The sequence below is a fragment of the Xyrauchen texanus genome, chromosome 43 (genome assembly GCF_025860055.1).
Source record: "Xyrauchen texanus isolate HMW12.3.18 chromosome 43, RBS_HiC_50CHRs, whole genome shotgun sequence".
Lineage (NCBI taxonomy): Eukaryota > Metazoa > Chordata > Actinopteri > Cypriniformes > Catostomidae > Xyrauchen > Xyrauchen texanus.
In genome coordinates this window covers 22,506,001-22,527,931 of record NC_068318.1, presented here as the reverse complement: position 1 = coordinate 22,527,931, position 21,931 = coordinate 22,506,001, and the positions used below count along the sequence as shown (strand labels likewise).

At 39.2% G+C, this 21,931-nt stretch overlaps 1 protein-coding gene across 1 annotated transcript; it reads right to left on the bottom strand.

Annotated features, from left to right (window-relative positions):
* Positions 1 to 5,592, bottom strand: LOC127635943 (roundabout homolog 4-like). The gene is given in 10 exon segments (XM_052116249.1): positions 1 to 113; positions 616 to 723; positions 812 to 900; positions 902 to 1,118; positions 2,279 to 2,394; positions 2,702 to 2,744; positions 2,860 to 3,045; positions 3,251 to 3,422; positions 3,632 to 3,753; positions 3,933 to 5,592. Coding segments are annotated over 10 exon segments (1,398 nt in total). The 5' UTR covers positions 4,219 to 5,592; the 3' UTR covers positions 1 to 54.
* Positions 5,593 to 21,931: the final 16,339 nt, after the last annotated feature.

The following is a 21,931-nucleotide window of genomic DNA, read 5'->3' as shown; positions in this document are numbered from 1 at the left end:
ACTGTCAGGACTCAGACAGGAAGATCCTTGTCACTGCAGACTGAGGCTATGGCATCATGCGACACGAGCCAGAAAATAAGAGGTCAGAGAGGCCAGATGTATAAGACACATCACTGCACACACAGAGCACAGTCTTAAAATTAAAGTGATATTTCACCCTTAAGTCACACATAAACTCACCCTCGGGTTCTTTGAAACCCATTTTACTTTATTTCGTTCTTCAGTGGAACACAAAAGGAGATGTAGGCAGAATGACAGTCACAGTCACCATTTAATGTCATTGTTTTAAAGGATGCAATGAACGTGAATGGTGACTGAGGCTAACATATTTGTGTTCCAATGAAGAATTAAAAATCATCCATATTTGGAAAACCCCAAGGAAATTGTGTCAACTTTACATTTTAGGAGAAACATCTGAAAGTTGATTCTTAAAGAAATAGTTCACCTTAACTCAACCTTATGCCATCCCAGATGTGTATTACTTTTTTGTTATTTTGAACACAAACAAGGAATTTTAGAAGAATATCTCAGCTCTGTGGAACAAAAGGAGGGTGAGTAAGTGATGACAATTTTCATTTTTGGGTCAACTATCCCTTTAAACAGGAAGTACTGTACCTGCTGGGTGTTGACTGAATTTTTGCTGATGGTTACCCGGCATACTGCACACTGCCAGGGCTTGTTGTTGCATGGGCATTAAAGGGGCACTTTTCACAGCAAGCAACTCTAGAAGGGGACACAGATGTGCATCAGTGTTTTGTCCCACAGCAGAATGTATAAAAGTCTCAAATCAGTGAATTAATGATCATCTAACCTAGTTTATAATTTTTCTCCCAGGATTCTTTTAGAACTCCCATACTGGGCTGGGAAGGGAGGGCATGTTTCCATGGCAACGCCTGCACCACTTTTGACGATGGGCTCAGTGATGCAAACCGTCTCCAAGTTATGCAGCTGAGAGTTGCCATTTGGCATTTTGGGACATCGTCCTGGACTATTAAACGTCTTCATCCCATTCCCGGTTAGATCCAAATAAAAGGTGCCGTTGACGCCACAATTGTCTGGTACGAAGGGGACGGCTGACCGCAGGGGGTTGGAGTCCTTTCTAGCAGTTATGGGCAGAGCTGTCAGAAGAGAGGTAAAAATCAGACTAATCTACATAATGTGCCTGAAGGTCAAGGGTAATTAAAGTTGATGAGGACTCAGAAGAGTTCTGACTCCAGGGGAGACAGGCGCTTTTGAAGGTTCTCATGAGGACATATCTGAGTACAATTATAGTAGAAGAGTGATTGATATGGGATTCACTAAAAACATGGCAATTCAGTCATCATTGACTCACCTTGATGTTGTTCCAAACCATGTTTTTTTTTTTTTGCTTCGTGGAGCATAAAAGATGATTTCAGAGAGAATGTTGGAGTCAGTTATCATTCACTTTCCATGAAAATGAATGGTGACTGACACTAACATTCTGCCTAACATCTCCTTTTGTGTTGCATGGAGAGAGAAAAAAAGTCATATGTTTTGGAACAACATGAGGGTTAGTAACAGATTAAATCATTTTAATTTTGGGGTAAATTATTCCTTTAAAAGAATATATCGGGTTCAATGCAAGTTAAGCTCATTCAACAGCATTTGTGGCATAATGCTTATTGCCACAAAACATAATTTAGACTCGTCCCTCCTTTTCTTTAAATAAGGAAAAAGGTTACAGTGAGGCACTTACAATGCAAATGAATGGGGCCAATTTTTGGAGGGCTTAGAGTCAGAAATGGGAAGCTTCTAATTTTATAAATGCATTTACATTAATTAATTGGTTAAAACTAGAGTATTATTTAAGCAGCAAAGTTATTAAATCGTTGTTGTTGTTTTTTTGTTTTTGCCATTTATGGATTTAAAAGTGATTTTATCACACTTATACTTTTGAAACAGTGAGTATTTTAGCGTTAATGGATTGGCCTCATTGACTTCCATTGTAAGTGCCTCACTCCAACCCAGACTTTTTGTTTCTTTTTTTTTAAGAAAAAATAAAACTTTGTGGTAATCAGCACTGTGCCACAAATGCTGTTGATTGAGCTTAACTTTAATTGAACCCGAAATAGGCCTATACCTTTCAAAAAAAGCTACAGTTGGGGTTGTTTTTTAAATGTTTGACTTTTGTTGTTTCAATTTTTGGCTTCAGATTAATTTCAATTTGAAAGAACAGCCTGGCAGCCTGAATCAGAATTGCCACTGAACTCTGCGGGGAGGTTATGACTATGGATTTTGTCTGCACGCTGTGACTCACTGGTTCTCCGGAAGCCAAAGTTCTCCTGGTTCGGGGTCCAAAAGCTCTGCTTGGGCTCACTGCTTGAGTTTGGCCTCCAGCCTCCAGAGATCCATGGAGAGTCTGGTGCCACCATTCTACAAAAAGAAGCACAAGGATTCTGTAAAACATGACAGATTTACCAGTTGAGCTTGTGTATACAATTAGGGAACCATCAGCAGCTAGCAAAAGGACAATAAAATAGCTCTACCAAGAGTTTTATTAACATGGTTCTACCATGCTTTTTGCACATATACCATGGTAGTTCTAGGGTGTTCTTTGTAGTAGCCTGGAGTACTATATAAATATTATGAATTATGAATATTGTAATCATTTAGGACCATTTTATATATCAAATCATATCATCAATGTACCAAGACACTGAAATCAAACATCATTTTGTACCTGTGTTTGATGATGAGGTCGTCACATTCCAGTCTACACAAACCTAGAATAGTAAATATTAATAATTTGACAAATAATTTAACAATAGCAGTAATGAAGTGAATAATAGAAAACGATGTAACCGTTCATTGTGACTGTAGATTTGCTGTAGAGATTACCTGAGCTTTTGCCTTCCGGCTTGGCAGATTTGACATGTCTCTTGTACAGAAACACAGCTGTAATCATCAAAAAACACCACAGGAGGGTGCCAACACTGCCGATAAACACCGGCTCTTTAATCACTGCGAGGATATGAGACATAATGCAAATGCCTGTTTGATAAGGTGTCACCTCCTGCCTGAACCCTGAGAATGAAAGACAGACAGAGAGAGAGAGAGAGAGAGAGAGAGAGAGGTATCATATTAAGCAAATTCCACTTTAACAGCAATGTTTTATACCCAAGTTTATTATAATAATGTAATAATATCATGAAATAATAAGACAAATCATTTTAATAAATTAATGCATTTGTGTGGCCAGGCAAATGTCTCCATTTACATCATGGCTTACCTATGAGCAGTTTGTGGGGGTCGCTCTGAAGCCCCACTCCTGCCCTGTTAACGGCAGCCACTGTGACCCAGTACAGCCTGCCGGGCTGCAGTGGACTGATCTCAAGACTGTGTGTTCCACTTTCCAGAGTCCAGTTCAAAGACTTTAGCTCCTCAGATTCCACACACCACACCTGCCATAAAGTCACAATCTTACAATCTGAAGGCTGCTTTCAGGCTTCATAATGATTATATAAAGATCAAATCATCAATCTAGAAAACAATTTCCTTTGTTGTTCCTCAACATATTCCACCATATCTGTTGGAGAGAAAACTTATTCTCAAATGATGCTTTGTCTAATAAATATATATCAAAGTGGATGTCTCTTTGTAAAAAAAATACCTGATATCCCTGAATGATCCCATTATGAGCCTCATAAGGTGGGGGTTCCCAGCTCAGGTGGACAGTGTCATTACGGTCAGTGGGCATTGTTATGGAGATATCCTCAGGTGGTGCACTGGGGCCTGAGAACAGACCAAAAACAACAACAACAACCAAAAAAATAATGCTAAATCATGGCACTTTATCTTAATTTGCTCCAGAGGATCTGTAAGTCACTTTAATTGGAGAAATTCGGCTACAATACAGCTACTGTCTGCTGGTGGTAATTTAGTTTACATGGTTATGTGTTGTAGATTTTCACCTTTCTCTTGTACTCGTAAGGGTCTGGTGTTGCTCTCTCGGCCATACAGGCTGCTGCCGTAGGGTCGAACTTTAAACTCATACTTATAGCCTCTCTTAAGCGGTCCAACGTGAGTGTGAAGATTTGGCTGAGGAACCCTTAGAGCTGTCCAGTCAGAGCTGGCTGGCAGAAGAGACCGATACAGAAACTCAAAGCCTTCAAGATAATGCAATGCTGCCATGCTCATGTTCTCACATACCCGTATGTCCGTGGCGGGGCATGCAAATTCTGTCTGCCAACTTGACATTGACCTTTTCTCAGGTTCAGAGGTACCTTTGGCGTCCCAGGAAGACCCCTTGTGTCACTTCATTCGACACAACGTCGAGTGAGTGACAGAAGGGGAACAATATTAACAAAACACAATGTCATTGTGTGCAACAATTGATTTAATGTCTCAATTAGCTCCACTGCTGTGGAATGCACATTCTGTTTGGGCTACAAACACAGTGTGCTGTCAAAGCTCAATTAGTCTATTGTTTGTTTCGGGGAGGAAGGCAAACTTTGACATCTGAGCTCCAGCAATCTCATAGATCATCTTAATAGGCTTCCTCACCCTCTGGTTCGTCTTAAGTATTTAAGTAGCTCTTTATGGGCAACTGATTGTTATCAGGGTCTGTCAGGCTCAACCATGTTAAAGTACATAGGAATGCATAGAAGGAAGGTAGATGATCATTTAGATGCATTTGGCAGATGCTTTTATCCAAAGCGCACCACTCCGCAATGATCATTTACAACTGCAAACTTTTACCGGTGCTAATATGATAAAATATGGTCAGCTGATCATAAGCGCAAGATTAGGAACCTAAACTGAAGCAGATTGGTTTTATATGACCCTGAAGTGGTTTATTTTGTAAAATAAATAGTGTGTTTACATGCACACCAATACACTTCTAACTACCAAAAATCAGCTAATTTAAAAAATCTAACAATGCAGGAAAATGTGTTTTGAAATCATAAGGTTAATCTCAGCTTTTAATGTCAAAACATCCCCAGTCATGCGCACATCACTTGCGCACTTTGGATAAGCTGGTAAGAAAGCCGGTATAGGTGTTTAGATGCAACGCAAAAATCTATTATGTTTTTTTGTTGCTTAAACTGTTTATGACTTTAACCCAATAAAGGAAAACTTTTTTTAGGTTTAAGCAAAATCAGTGCAGGATCATGCATGTGAACATGGTCACTAACTGTTTGATGGTACATTATCCCACCTCTTGCACAGTTAAATAGATAAAACCAAAAATAATTAATAAATAAACTGAAATGTATTTGAGTTGAGTTGGTTTGAGTTTAAATTATGTTCAGTATGTGAGAGGAAAGAGACCGCAGAGTGATTCGAGAATCATGACACTAGCTTGCCATGAACAACTGTCAATGTTACAGTTTAGTGGACATTATATACAAGTATTTGACAGCCAATTGCCACAATTGACCAATAAAAATCAAGCATTTCAAAGAGTCATGTAATAATAAAACTCATGATGTAATGAGTCAAATTAAATCCACTACCTGCTATATGAAGAGATGCATTACTGCTAGTCGCAACTCCAGCACTGTTCCGAGCGATGCAGGTGAGTAAAACTTCAAGAGTTTTACTCTTTCTCCCAGGGACAACTCTGAGGAAGAACAAGCTTCCTTCTGGTAAAACTATGGGCCGTGACTCTACATCCATCTTCTCTGTGTCCAGGGGCTGGCCATTTCTGAGCCACTGTATGGTGGGATCAGGGTTGCCCTCTGCCCTGCAGGACAGTGTTGCTGGGCTGCCCGCTCTGACCAACACATCAGAGGGATGGTGGACGATACGGGGCAGGCTGTTATCTGCGATGACTCTAGATCCTGTGGAACAGAATTAGGGTCAAGATAAAAAACAACATGAAGGTGAGTAAATGATGGCAGATGACTCCAAAGTCCATAGGAAACATGCACATCCTCACAACAGTGATTTCCAATAATAAAAAAAAAAACGATTCCAATCCTGACAGATTCAATTATTTTGCCCAGTGTGCTGGGTGACCCGTCAATGAGTAAGGGAAACACATTTCCTGTACACAACGGAAATAGAGTCAGTGCGGGGGGCTGTTTTTCCCACAGCGAGAGGAACAAAGGGCCAGCACTCATAAACAAAGTAATGGAACAACAGGACATCTGTCACCTGTGCACCAAGTGCAGGAATGCTCCTCTGCTATTATTGGTCCAATTACAATGTGCTTACAATGTCTCTTTGTACTCTCACGCCAAAACATGCCAATCACATATGCACGAGAGCGTGTCCTTGAAACAAATCATATACAACAAGTCCTTGTGTTATATCTGATTTAGTGGCTCTGTAATTTGAAAATTAGGTTGTTAAACATTTAAAGTGAAGTGTGTTCTTGATATTTTGACTCATCAAGAACCAACTTTATATTCTTTCAGAAGGCAGAATCAGAAGGTAAGCAAAGGTGAACTGCACAATGGAGAGTTTGATTGCTACATTCTTGGCAAAGATGTGTTTGACTGTTAAAACTTTCTATTGTCTCTGATAGGGCAGTTTCCTGGAGAAGAGGAAAGAAAGAGTCTCACAGTCCTGCTACTTTATTTTCACTCTTGAAGAATTTGGGGAAAACTATGGAAGTATGTACTCTGTTAAGGTTTTCAAGTCAAAAACATTAAAGAACTGGCAGCAGGGTTGCAGCATGTTACTGTAACATTAACGGTGTCTTGCTGTTGCTGAAATGAACAGCTAGATCAGCTAGAACAGTATACAACTGTAATTTAGCAGCATATAGCTCTCAAATTACATAATATCTTGTTGAAATTAACAGCTATGTTACCAGCATGCACAGCGGCATGAAGAAATTACTTAGATTTTTACTGTTTTATTTGTTTTTGTTGTAGTCTAAGTTACTTGCAGAGTTTATAAGGGCAGTGGTGGCTCAGTGGTTGAGGCTCAGGGTTACTGACCAGAAGGTCGGGGGTTCAAACCCCAGCACCACCAAGATGCCACTGTTGGGCCCCTTAACTCCAGGTTGCTCCAGGGGGATTGTCCCTGTAATAAGTGCACTGTAAGTTGCTTTGGATAAAAGTGTCTGCCAAATGCATAAATGTAAATGTAAATTATAAGAGACCAACTATTTTAAGAAATTAACACACTCTTTAAAGATGGATTCAAAATTAGTTTATCCTAGGCCTATATCACTGACTTAAGAGGATTCTTGACACCTAGTTAGTGTTCTAAAATAATTTTGTAATGAAAGTTTTTGTTGTAACCAATAAAAACAGATCATATTTTCAGCAGGAGTGACACATTGAAATGTTAACTATACTATATATATATATATATATATATATATATATATATATATATATATACAGTATATATATATATATATATATATATATATATATATATATATCTAACCTTTTGAAAAAATATGAAAAATTGAATGCATTCCATCCATCCATCGTCAACCGCTTATCCTGTGTACAGGGTCGCGGGAAACTGAATGCATTAAAACATTAAAATTTTGGGAAATTAAATAGGAAGTTAAAAATTAAAAATCTTTTCAAAATTAAGGAAGACCTAATAATTAAGGAATCTTCATCTCAGACCAAACTTCTAACTCGCCACTTCAAGACAAAACAGTTAGGCTACGGTTAGTTTGTAGGCCTAGTCACCTTGAATGTTATAAATAATTCCAAAAACCCAACAAATCATCAGAAAGCGTCGTCTCGTTGTCATGTTACGAGTGGGGTTGTAAATTTACTTGAGGAAAATAATTAAGCGCATCGCAGTTCAATTCACCGGACAAAAAGTAACTAGTTTTACATGTAATCATTGATCCAGACTGCTTGTGAAATTGGTTCCTCGTAAATTAAATAGCGGGACTTAAGTTCAGATCTATCTACTGAGGGTGAGACTCGCACCAGCTGGAGGTGTTGACATGCCCATACTGCAGTAATTCCCAACCTTTTTCTGCCAGGGCACATATTTTATGAATAAAAAATACCATGGCACACCACTATCCCACATAACCATTGTCAATAGTTTTCCATTTCAATAACTTGTTTTCTGTTTCAGCTATGCAAAAAAAACATATTTTATACGTATTTATTTATTTGTGTATTTATTTTGATTGCTTTTAAAGTAAAACATTAACAATGCACATATATACAAAATGTAAACATTGTGCAGTTTGGACATTCAGGTGTCCCGGAGATGGTGGGTGAAGGCAAATGGGTGGCTGCGCTAACCAATGGTCATCGAGCGAAAGCATTGGTGCTGCTGCTTGGGTGTCCAGCCGACCCATTGCAGAATGGCTTTCCTCAAGTCGGCATACACCAGGAGGTTCTCCGTTGGTAAATGCTGCGCCATGAGTTGGGCTTCCCCAGACAACAGTGGGATTAACCAGACTGCCACTGAGTGCTCAGCCATCTGCATGCCCCCGCCGTCTGATCAAAAAGCTCCAGGAAGGCCTCCAGATTGCCTTGGGAACACATCTTGACTAGCGGAACCTGGGGCAGGTGGTCACAGGATCTGGGGTCGTGGCGGATGGTGGAATATCTGCCGGTCCTCCGCTTGGACCTGGAGGAGTGCAATGACAGTGCTCCTGTTCAGTGCACAGCTCGAGGAGGGCCTGATGTTATGTCTGGTGTATGCTGGTGAGGGTTTTGAAAACGTCCTCCAGAGGTGAGGCATCCATGGCGGAGTTCTTCCTCTCTTAAATCCTGGGTTTTGGTAGCAGTGTAACAGTTCTTTTATTAATGGAAAGGAGGAAACGGGAGATGGCAAGTTTAAAATCAAAAAGGTTATTTTTATTTTTACAAAAACAAACTCGCTTTTCATCGTGTGTGGCAGCTCTCTCCTCACTAGCGTCTGGCTCGCTCTTAAGATCCGTCTCCACTCTCACTGCAATGACAAACAACAGTTAGAGACAATAATTGCCAGGAAATGATCCTTACTGTTCTCATCTCCTGATCTTGCTCTCCATTCACAAGCCAGCGCTCAAACATGCCCCCACCACCACAGTAGCCTATGGGATATTTAGACACTTGAAAAGGCTTAAATGATGCCTTTGCAGGGCTTTTCGATGGAAGCATAATAGCTGTAGTACTGTTCCAAAAAGAATTTCCCAAAAGATTACCAAACAACCACTATTTTTGAGCCCCACACCTTTCAGCCCTTCAAAGCTCACACAATGGAGAGTAAAGTCTTTGAAGGAAATAGGAACGCACCTCATCATTCAGATGAGTTAGAAAAGATACAGCAGCAAGAGCCAGAAATGCCTGAACTCTTTGCCGAATTTCACCAAACCCTTGCATAGATACTGTAGGAGCCTAGTGCATTTGTTAAATTCATCAATATTTAAAGTGTTTGATAAAGTAAAAATGTATTATGGCCCCTTTAAATATATGTATTTTGTGTGCATAATTTGTAGTATTTACACTGAGTTTACATTATGTATGACAAATTTTAAAATGGTACTGTCCCTTTAAGAACAGCAAACGTGTTTTCTTTACCACATTCATGAACAGGTATTAAAAGAGACTTAAATAAATGAAAATTAATTAAGTAGATCTCAACTTTAAAAGATAATTGTAGGCCCCGGGGCCCTAAAAGTAAATTGGCCCGGGGACCATAATCCACCCCTGATTTTCAAGTAAGGTTGTCAGAGCAAAAACCAAGAAGCGAAACCTTCTTTATCAAGTTATCACCATCTTTCTGATTTCATGCTTGGGACTCTGTGCTGATACTCTGAGGGACACTGTGAACTCTAACGTTTGGACGAAACATCACCATGACACTGAATAGAAATGACCAAATTGTTTTATGACAGTTTTAAATTTGCGTTCCATGGTTTTTCTTAACCAGTAGCCTTCTGTCTATTTATTTAATATGAGAAAAAATGTAATTGATAGGTTTATAGATTTCCATTGGTTTAACCTTTCCTGCGATAGGTCCTGTGTGACGCCCGCTGGTGTGTCAAACGATGGCGAAGGTGACTTCTCCCCTCTAACTTTCCTGACCCCAGTGCCACTTGCGTCCTTTGTGCCACCTGCTCATCAGGTAGGCATGTGAACTGGCACTGACACTGGCGTGACGCCTCCGTCCAGGTACACAGCCATGCCACCCACAACAGCCAACAGACCTTCATCATCTGCTAAAACCTCCTCTACTCTACACTATGACACCATCCGAACTGTGACCAAGACTGAATGACTCTTTTCCCAAGAGCTCCCAGAACTAATGCAACATTTTTTGGAGATTGTTATAAATAATTTTTATTTCTTGATATTCTTACTCCCCGCGACCCTGTACACAGGATAAGCGGTTGACGATGGATGGATGGATGGATGGATATTCTTACTTTCCCTCCCTCGATTTTTAAGTGGTCCCTCTACTCTCTCTCTCTCTCTCTCTCTCTCTCTCTGTCTCTCTCTCTCACTCTCTCTCACAGGGTTGGTGGTTCGAATCCTGGCCCACACGACTCCACATGCCAAAGTGTGCTTGGGCAAGACACTGAAACCCAAGTTGCTCCCAATGGCAGGCTAGCACCTTGCATGGCAGCTGTGCCACCATTGGTGTATGAATGTGTGTGTGAATGGGTGAATGAGTCACACTGTAAAGCGCTTTGAATACCGTTAAGGTTAAAAAGGCACTATATAAGTGCAGACCTTTTACCAATTCGATTTTTACATTTAACATTTAAATTATCCGACAACAGGGATGTAGAATTTGATTACAGAGCGGCACAGGAGAGACACAAGCCTTTTACTTTCTTCGTTCAAATCCTCTGGAACATATGTTCAACGTTTTTCACCATTCAAGAAGCAAAAAGCAAGAGAGAAATTTTTACTTGATTGTGTGCACAGTATGTGTCCCACTCATCACCCTGGTTGATTAAAATGGGATAGAGAAAGCAATTTGTCTCATGCAGTCTGGCCTTGTGTTCCACTCTCCAGTCCTGCTGCTTCAGCACAGAGGAATATTGGAAACATGCTGAGTTAACAGACCTGACCTGATCACGGTTTTATTCCACAAACCTCCCTGATTCATTTAAAACTGTAAGCTGCTGGCCGAGTATGTGAAATAAATATTACAAGTTGTACGATAGCAATGTTTTTACCCAAATATTGCTCTTTATTAATGTTATATTGCTTGGGGCAATAGCTGTATTTTGGACCAAATTTCACATTTGTATTTCAAGAATGTGAACATTCCATCCCATTTACTTCAAAAATAGCGAAGAGATCAATTGCTTCTGAGAACTGAGGAATGCATTTTACGTGAAGTGTCCAACATTAATATTTTCAATTCCCCAGACCACCCATTTTGCAAACACAAAACCATGAACTTGAATTTTAAGCACTATAGTCACTTTTTTGTCCAACACTCTCATCTCACTGTACCCCCTGCTAGGTAGTGGGTAATGTTGGCGTGAGCATCGGCCAGTGTTGTGTGACCCTGGTCCGCAGCCAGCTGGTCTTCCCCGCCTCCTGAGCAGGACAAGGGGAGGGAGAGGGGAGAAAGTGAGAGAGCCCGATAGAGAGAGAGGAGAGAGAGAGAGGAGTGAGAGAGAAAAAAGTAAGAGAGAGAAACAAAACACTCCAGTTCCCGACCACGCCACCAGTCGGTCCTCAACCAGCTGCAGAGCGATCCTCAATGATGCCAGGCAATGGCACTGGACCCATCAGCCATCCCTTTGGGCCGCCAGCTGGCACACTGCTCCAGTGCCATGGAATCGAGCACTTCCTCTGCGTAGTGATCCTCCATCAACGGCGAGGGCTCTCTGATGGCATGTCTTCCTCCAACTCCTGGGTTTTGGCACCACTGTGGCAGATCTCTGCCTTCCCTATCGAAGGAGGAAGCGGGAACTGGATGAACACTCATGAAGACTTTAATCAGACAGACAGTTCAACTTAAATACATTTTAGGAATGCTTTTCAGCATCCACCACACTGACATACATACATGTTGTGTCTCGTTTCAAAGGTTGCATGCTAGCTAGGATGCATCCTTTGAAGGCTGCTGTATACCGAGCGTCCTCCTTTAAACAAGCCTCACTTAAATGAGATGGCCTTCGTATGACAAACGGAAACAGAACGTAACATGGTTGTTATGACAGCATGCCACTCATTAAGAAGGGAACAAATTCCCTTTGGAAGGGAAGTTATAATGATGTATTGTGAAAAGAAAATAGATTTCACAGGCATACTTTTAGTCTAGAATACTTTGTTTTAATTATATATTAATATAATTATACATATTATATACTCTGCACCATCTACTGAGGTACTTCAGCATGGGAATTAACATTTCTTGTATTTGAACATCTTATTTACAGGCAAATTGCCATAATTGTTTTACATTTCCACTGAAGCAAAGAATTGTGGGTTGTGAGTGCCCATGCAGGATACACCTCATGCATCCTCCGAATTCCCGTGAAAGAAGGTTGCATTCAAAGTCTGCATTTGAAGTGTCGTACTTGCTTTTATGAAACGAGACTGCCTTGATGACGTATGCGGCTGACAAATGCGACCTTCGGAGGACGAAGCCTTCCAAACTAGCCACAGACAGCTTTGTGCCTCTCTCTCTCTCCCATCTGCCACTGTCCGTGCTCCTTAAATACTCCCGCCGCCCCTCACTGGAATTCGAAACCGGTGTGGCTCACAGGTGGACCTCATTCACCAATTATCTTCCCGGCCTCGCTCTGCCCAGATGCTGCTCGGCCCCGCCCTGCTAGCCACATACACATAGGGTATTAAAGATCCTTACGAATCTTTGGGTGGAAGACAAATCTCTCACTCTTTGCTCTCCGCATCTGACTCCAACTCAAATCTATATTTTGACTTTTTCTTTTACTTAGTTCCTTAAGCCCTATTTGGATGGGACTATTTTTCTAAACAACGTTTGAGTTGCAGTTGTTATCAAACAGCATCTGTGATTTCATGTATGGGAGCGCGGGGCACAAACTAACGCGGGGCTAGTTGTAACACATGTGGTTCAAACGTTTCCACACACCCTGGTAAGATTAAATATAATTTGTTTACTTGTTGCTATATCAACACTGTGTAGATAAAACATTTTTTGGGATCAATTAAAAAAACTTAGGAAGATATCGCAAAAAGTTAAATTAAAAATTAAAAGTAAAATTCACATGAAAGTACATTTTCATCTCTGTTTTTACTGTTTATTTAAAATGAGGCAAACTTGGTATTATTTTAATCTCCAATCTTTTAGCTAGCATCTTATAGTCTTTTAATGCTCAGATACCCAGCAGACGTGACCAGCCAGGTTTAAATCCCAGTTGCGCTGATGGGGCACGTTGTAACACTGCTACAATGTGCCCCAATTACAAAAAAACATATGCTATTCCATGCAGTCTGACACTGTATGTAATTTACATAATTCCCCCAAGTTATTGCTTCATTTTATATGACAAAGTTAATAAATGGCATTTATTGACATGAAAATGTAGTTTATCTTCTAGGCTTTTTAATTAAATCAGATACAGATGTTAGAAGGGGATTTTAAGCTGTTATATGGTCTTGTTACAATGAGCCCCTCGGGCAGGTTGTAACATTCCACTTTCTTTTTTTCGAGGTATATTGTGAAAAAAGTATACGCTGTATTCATGAAACAAGAACACACATGTGTAATAGACATGTGTGAAATTAATGTGATAAAAGAAAAATACATCGAACCCCAAGTACATTTACACAAACTTAAGAAAGCCAAAAAGTGTTCGTTTTTGCAAAAAGTGTTCGTTTGTGCAAAAAGTGTTAGTTTGTGCCCCGCTCTTCCCTACTGATTCAGACAGGACTAAGATCTCAGTGTCTTCATCTAAATGTGGGCATTACAGAAGGTTGAATTAATTGATTCAATGAACACATTGAATTAATTTAGGTGATAAAATTAACTTATAATTTAAACTTTATCTGTTTAAGTTTAATATTACTTAAAAACAAAACTATAAATTTAATGATTTAATTTAAATTTAATAATTATAAATTATAAATTACTTGTTTTAAAAAGTCTATTAAAATAAACTACATATGAGTTTATAGAAGTGGCTGCTTATAATAATCCCACTGAAATAAAACAATACTTATCTGTGAATTAGATAATTATATCATTATGTAATTGAGCAGAGAAATTACTTGACACTGATATTACAGGCAGTTTCCGCGATTTGGCTCTCCTTTATAATTTTATTTTCTTATTTTTCTGTTGGATGGAAGAAAAAAATCTAAGCAGCAGACAGTCTAGACGGTAGTTTGAGTAGGTCAAATTATATGAGGAAAAGCATTTTGAAAATTTTGTAATCGGCAATCTCAGACATTCGGATAAAATGTCTCAGAGGACCCTTGAGTTAATTTTTAGGTAATTGTGGCAGGGCGGAGGGCGGGGCCGGGTCGTGATCCTACACACCCGTTCCCGTATTAGGCTAATTATGCCTCCGTGAGGGTTAAAGGCTGACTGCAGGGGACCGGGCGGGAGAGAGAGAGATTGTTTACGGACATGTCCGTCATGTGTGTGTTTGTGTCTTCTTTTAAGTTTCTCATTAAAATATGATTTTTATTGAAGAGACGGTTCTCGTCTCCTCCTTGCCCAGCAACAACCTTTACAGTAATTTTTACAGAGGTTGTGCAAGAAAAATCACAAAGTATCCTACATCTGGGAAACACTAATTTCTCTGATCTCCTCAGGGAAAAATAGTCTTGTCTGAATATGGCTTTAGACAAAACAATACTGTAATCAGTTTTATTACAGGACTTTTAGTCCTTGGGTATTTCTTCAGATTTATTTACTCAACATTTATAATCAAACATTTTATTTCTGTATCGTTAGATTAATTCATATTAATTTTACATTGATTTTCTACATTTTTTACATATTAAAGCTGTTATTCCTTCTACAAATCATCTGATTTAGTGAAGTTATTTTCATCTGCTGGATCATTCTGCACCAAATACCATTGTATTACCATGATTTTTGGACATGTAGCCTACCATGGTATAAGGTTTTCTTGCAGCACTTGTAATTACCATGGTATATGAATATGGTAATAATTCAATACAAATTCAAACATACACTGTACCAGACCACTGATTTGGAAGAGAATCAAGTGATTAACATTTGCGATACATCAGATTATATGCAAGATAAAAAAGTCTCAGGGATGGGATCGGGGGGTGAAGGGTATATTACGGAGCACATAGCTGGAGAATAGAAGGCCAGGGGTGTGAGGGCAAAAGTTCTGCTTGAGTGGATCACAAAGCAGGATCTAGTGTTCTCCCCTGCCCTCCCCTCCCCTCTCCTCTCTCTCTTTCTGTCCCTCCCCTTCGAGTCTCGGCAGCACCCACACCCATATCCTGAGCCATGCTTACACCTATCTGGCTTGGCATCCCCTTTCTCTCTTTGTAAATCCAGCTGGCTGCCCTACAATGCGTCCAGCTCAGACTACCAATGAGGCCTGCTCCCTCTAATGTTTTGTTCTGTCATTTTTCCCACTCCCTAGAGAGAGAGAGAAATGTCTATTGCTCTGTATGGATGTGAGGTTTGGGGTCCACTCTGTCTGGCAGAATACTCGAGATGGAACAAACACCCCATAGAATCCCTGCATGCAGAATTCTGTAGAAACATTCTAAGAGTTCAGAGAAGAACACCTACTAATGCATGCCGGGCCGAACTAGGCAGATACCCCCTAATTATACACATTGCAAAACAATCCCTCAAATTTTGGACACACCTACATTCAAGTTCCCCTAACACACACTGCAACATGAAGCCCTTAAAACCCAAGAGCTGAAGCCTAAAACCAGTCCCTTTGTCAGCTGGCTCTGAAACTCACAAACCCACTAACAACTAACAAACACCAGTTTCAGACCAGCACTGCTGAACAAAACCAGATCAGAATAAACCAAATCATAAAAGAAAGCAAAAATTCATATTTGGACCATTGGGGAAATGAAAGTAAAAACCAAAGCAAATTGGAATGTTATCAGGCCCTAAACAGAACATATAATCTGGCAGAATATCTGCACAATGTAAGAGATCCAAAACAGCGATGGATGCTCACCAAATACAGATTCCGTGATCACAGTCTGTGCTCACTGTGACACGGGTGAGGTCAAGACAGAGACACACTTACAGAGGTGAGAGAGAAATACCTCCACAAACTCTCAAACCTCATGTCACAGTTTTACAGTTCAGCAGAAACAGATCAGATGCTGGTGTTACAGGGGGAGGACAATCATGCATCAGTTGCAGCAAAATTCATTTTTGAAGTGCACACCCACAGAAACCAATCACTGCCTTAATGTACTTCAGTCACAGTACTGTTAAATGCTTATTTTATTTTATATTGTATAGTGTATATTGTTATTATAGTTTTTATTTTATTTTATTAATTACCTGGCACCTTATTTTAATTCTACCTTTATTATTATTATTTGTCTTGTCATTATCTGTTTTGTGTATTAATGCTTTGGCAATATTGTATGTAAACACAATCATGCCAGTAAAGTACTTTTTTTTGGAAAAAAAATTTTTTATAAAATTGAGAGAGAAAGATTTTTAGATTTATTCCAGAAAAATTTAAAACATTTAAATTAAAATATTAATTACATCTTGTTTATAAAAAAATGTTAAAAGTAAATTCCATTTTCGACAACAGAACACAAATCCACTCTACAACACCAAGTATTTGCAAACACTTCTAGACAGTTCGTAGCCTTATAAAAATAGAAATCAATTAACGGTCTTGATTTAATCATAGCTGTAAACATCATTACAACATCATAAATCATATTTTCATATATTGCCATTTTTGCCTTGCCTATAATAAAATTGATCAAATGACATTCATGTTGTCTTCTTCGGGTATATTTAAAACCAAAAATAAAAACAAACACACAAAATTTTCCATCAAAACTACTGAAAATGTCTTTGTCTATCTTTACATCTGTTCCTATTCCAAGTATACTCCCAAGTATTTCAAACCATCTCTTGTCCAATGTAAACCTTCTGGAAGATTTGGTACTCCATTTTTTAACTGTCCTATAAAAACTGCCTCACTTTTGTTCCAGTTAATTCTTGCAGAAGAAATTAAGCTAAAACTTTTAGTATCATCAAAAGTAAGTTCATCATTATAATAACATCATCTGCATAGGCAGACAGACATAAAGAAGTTTTACAATTTTGTAAAAAAAAACCTTCTAAAACACTCAAAAGCGGTTCTATTGTGAAAGTATAACTCTGACAAAGAACAACCTTGTCTTAGCCCAAGACACACTTTAAAAGGAGCACATCAGCTTGTTTGAATTAAAACCAAAAGCTTGAAGAGTCTTCCATAAATAATTGTGTTCTACGTGGTCAAAAGCTTTTTCTTGGTCTAAAGAAATCAATCCTATGTCAAGACCAAACAGATTATCAAACAAAATCTCTAATTAAATGGATGTTATCAAAAATTGACCTCTTAGGTACGCAATACGACTGGTCAGGATGGATAACTTCAGCTAAAACTTTTCCCAAACGGGTAGCAAGTGCTTTAGACAGCAGTTTATAATTGCAACACAATAAAGACACAGGTCTCCAGTTTTTTATATCGCTCAAATTACCCTTGTACTCAAAAGGGTCAAAACCACTCTTCTGCAATTCAAAGGCAAAAGTCCTTTGGCTAAACTATCATTAAGAACAATTAGTAAATCTTCTCAAATGACTGACCAAAAATGTTTTATAAACCTCAACAGGGATTCCATCTAATCCAGGAACTTTGCCATTCTCCATGCCCTGCAGAGCTTTAAACAATTCCTCTAGGCCAATAGGCTTTGTAAGTGCTACATTCGCTCTTTCCGACACTTTGGGTAATTAAAAAAACAACAACTTGTTCTATATCTTTATCTTCTGGACTATAGAGCTTTTCGTAAAAACTGACTGCTCTTTCTCTTATTTCTGTTGAACCTGACAACAAAGATCCGGACTCAGAGAGTAACAACAACAACAACTTACATTTATATAGCGCTATTCTCAAACTCACGGCACAGGGGGAATCTCCTCAACCACCACCAGTGTGCAGCATCCACCTGGATGATGCAACAGCAGCCATAGTGCGCCAGAACGCCCACCACACACTGGTAGAGTGATGTAGCCAATTCAGGGATGGAGATTATTAGGAAGCCATGATAGATAGGGGCCAATGGGGGAATTTGGCTAGGACACCAGGGTTAAACCCCTACTCTTTACGAGAAGTGCCCTAGGGATTTTTAATGACCACAGAGACCTGACAAGTCGAGACCTCGGTTTAACGTCCCATCCGAAAGACGGTGCTTTTTTACAGTATAGTGTCCCCGTCACTATACTGGGGCATTAGGACCCACACAGACCATAGGGTGAGCACCCCCTGCTGGCCTCCCTAATATGACTTCCAGCAGCAACCTTGGTTTTCCCCAGGAGGTCTCCCATCTAGGTACTGGCCAGGCTCAACCCTGCTTAGCTTTAGTGGGCAACCAGGCAATAGCCACAGGGTGATATGGCAGCCGAACTTCAGAGTAATGAATGAATAAAACATTTCTGTTCTATAGTCATAAACCGCGATCTAACCAATGCTCCCTGTGCTTTCATTTCTTTAGAAAAAGAGAATCAAATAAAAGCTTTATTTCCACATAGTTGCGCCATATCTTGTAGTTTCAAAATTCCAGTTTCTAAAACTCTCATAGACTTGGCTGTCTCCCTTGTGATATTTTGAGTGTACTGTTGACAAAAAAAGTTTGATTTGAGTCTTGCCAAAATCCCACTAACTCTGCAAAGAGGAAAAATAAACTTTTTTTATTTTTAAAACTTTACAAAAGAAAAAAAAGAAAAAGTCTCCTTAAAGGAAGCATCATTTAACAGAGCGGTGTTAAAGTGCCAATACGCACTACTTGGTGACACAGAATAAAAAAAACACTGCATATAACTAAACTGTGGTCAGAAAAACCCAATGGATTTATTGTACAACTCTTAAAAACACTGTGAAGTTGTTTTAAACAGTAAAATCTGTCTAGTTTTGCTAAAGACAATAAATTCTCATGGGCATGGGCCCACGTATATTGTCTTGAAGTCCCATTTAAATTTCTCCAGACATCACATAGGTCATTTCTTTCAATTATTTCACAAAGCCGCTTACGGGAAGGCATATGTGGTTCTATGTGGTTGCGATCAATATTTTGCTCAACACAAATAAAATCTCCACCAAGAAAAAGATACTCTTCATTACTGCATTTGTCTAGGGTTGAGCATAAAATATCCAAAAAAGCCACTCTTTCTAATGGTAAAGTGGGGGGATACGCTCAAATAAAAACTAGAAAACTTTTTTTAAAAAAGGGTTTGAATTTTCAATAGTCTCTCCTTTACGATTTCCTCTATTTTAAAAGAGCATGGAGTAAAATTCTTCACAAACAAGATGCAACTGCACCACTATGTTAAGTTTTATGACTTAGAAAAATACAACCATTCCATTCTTTTGTCCAGTCTGTAGCATTTTTATCATCATTGTGCGTTTCTTATAAAAACTTTTTTTTCTGTTTCATAGTTTCATACATCTGCATTCTCTTAACGTCATCCTTGGCTCTGTTTACATTTAAAAATGTAATGACATTTGACAAAATGACCTTTTTCACAGGGGTTGAAAGAGGAAGCACAGGTGTAAAAAGGCCATGAATCACAATTCCTCTTTCTACTACAACATTTGCATTCTCTACAGTGTTCAAAAAACATACAACAGCATTGCTCATCCTTGACGCTGCTAGAATGCTCTTGTATCCAACGATTTTACAGATGGCCAAGATACAATCTTCCACACTTGCAGCGGCCACTACTTTAACCCCATGGAGCCTTGTTAGTGAACCGAGTGAATCAACACCTTGGGCCGCCATGCCCCCGGCACACCCGGGAAACAATATATCGTTTTATCTACTCAATGCAGATTAAACGTTTAGAAATAGCAAAGTTCAAGCAAGAAAAAAAAGCTACAGCGGGCAGAAAAACACTCGAACTCGCCACACACTCTCCATGCTCACTCAGCAAACGCTCACGCATGTGCATGTGCACGACACACACACACACACACATGTTGTGTTTCCATGTTTTATGGGGACTTTCCATAGACATAATGGTTTTTATACTGTACAAACTTTATATTCTATCCCCTAAACCTAACCCTCACAGAAAGCTTTCTTAATTTTTACATTTTCAAAAAACATAATTTAGTATGATTTATAAGCTGTTTTCCTCATGGGGACCGACAAAATGTCCCCACAAGGTCAAAAATTTCGGGTTTTACTATCCTTATGGGGACATTTGGTCCCCACAAAGTGATAAATACATGCTCACACACACACACACACACACACACACACACACACACACACACACACACACACACACACACACACACACACACACACACACAGAGAGACAGCGAGAGAGTCACTAACAATAAACATAACAAGAAGGATAAGGAAAAGTGATACATACAAACCATTCCGGATATCCATCCGCCCGTACCCTGTTTCTCAAACTCTGGTAGATCTTTGATGATCAGCAAGTAGAAAGGATTTAGTGTGGGCCAGAACTAATAGGATTGGATTTGATTCATTAGATTCTCTTTCATCACACTGATTGGAATTTCACTGCACGTCCTGCAAGATTCCCCACTTTTAAATAAGGATTCTGCAAAGACCTGAGGGATGAGAGCTAGCTCAACAGAGACACGGACTCAGCTTCCTACCAGCACACATTCCCACAATCTAACTGCACAAGAACCTCCGGATACAGTACATGAGTGTATGGGATGAATTCCAGGAAATCAACATTTCCAAGTTTTTCTTCACTGATTAGGCATAGGTTATGGCAATTGGACATATATGCTGCTTTGGAAACATGTAAAATTTGATTAAAGAGATAGTTCACACAAAACTTTCTCTCAGAATTTACCAACCCTAATGTTGTTCCAAATCAGTATGAGCTTCTGTCATCTGTGGAACAGTTGGGCCGTGTCGTTTGATTGGTTGTGAATACATTCGGCTCGGATTGATCAGTGGCAGCAGCCGCGGAAAGATAAAATATTTTTATCTTCTGCGTTGTGCGCCCCAAGCAGTCTTGCACAACAAAGTGACACACTGCTTCAACTGCCACCTCTCTCTCATCAATAATGAATAGGGAAAGCGCGGTGACCGCCACCTTTTTATCTTTACTTATTTAGATAAATGATAAATCTAGAAAAACAGGTGGAGATGGGGTAGAGGATGTAGGTCAGAAGAACTGTCACGGGAAGCAATGGTTTATGAACTCCTACTCATGGGCCGTGATTTGTCAGATTAAAATGAACATACTCCTCCCAAACCTGTTAATTAACTCCATTATAGCTGATAATTATATAAAAGCACTTACATGAACTCTTCTTCTAAAACTCATGTTTTAGTTGAGCTGTAAAGTTTCACTAAAATCATGTTAACATGCATATTGTTTACATCTTGTTGCTGAACAGTATTTTAAAATTTACAGATAGTCCAGATTCACTTCCATTTTATGTGCCATACTTAACAAAGATTTTAGCTTTTTTCTTAAAAGACAACAAGGATTTAGTTATTTTTGTGGTTATCAACATTATGCCATAAATGCTGTCAATTAAACGTATCATGTATTTAACCCAGAATATTCCTTTAACACACACATATTTGATTGGTTGTTTGTGGCATTTTAGTGTGAAACCATGGCTAACATGTTTTACAACAGGTTTCAAATGGAGCTTGTTATTGGTTGACTTCATGAGGATGCTATGAAGATTACAGCATGCATGTAAAAAAAAATAATATAAAAAAACCTAGCATATGATAAACAATAAGCTGCAATGATGTCCATCTCCCCTTGTGAAGTTTGCCTCCCAGAGAGGCAACAAAGGGCCCACACAGAGCATTTGCCTGGTTATGAACAAAATAAT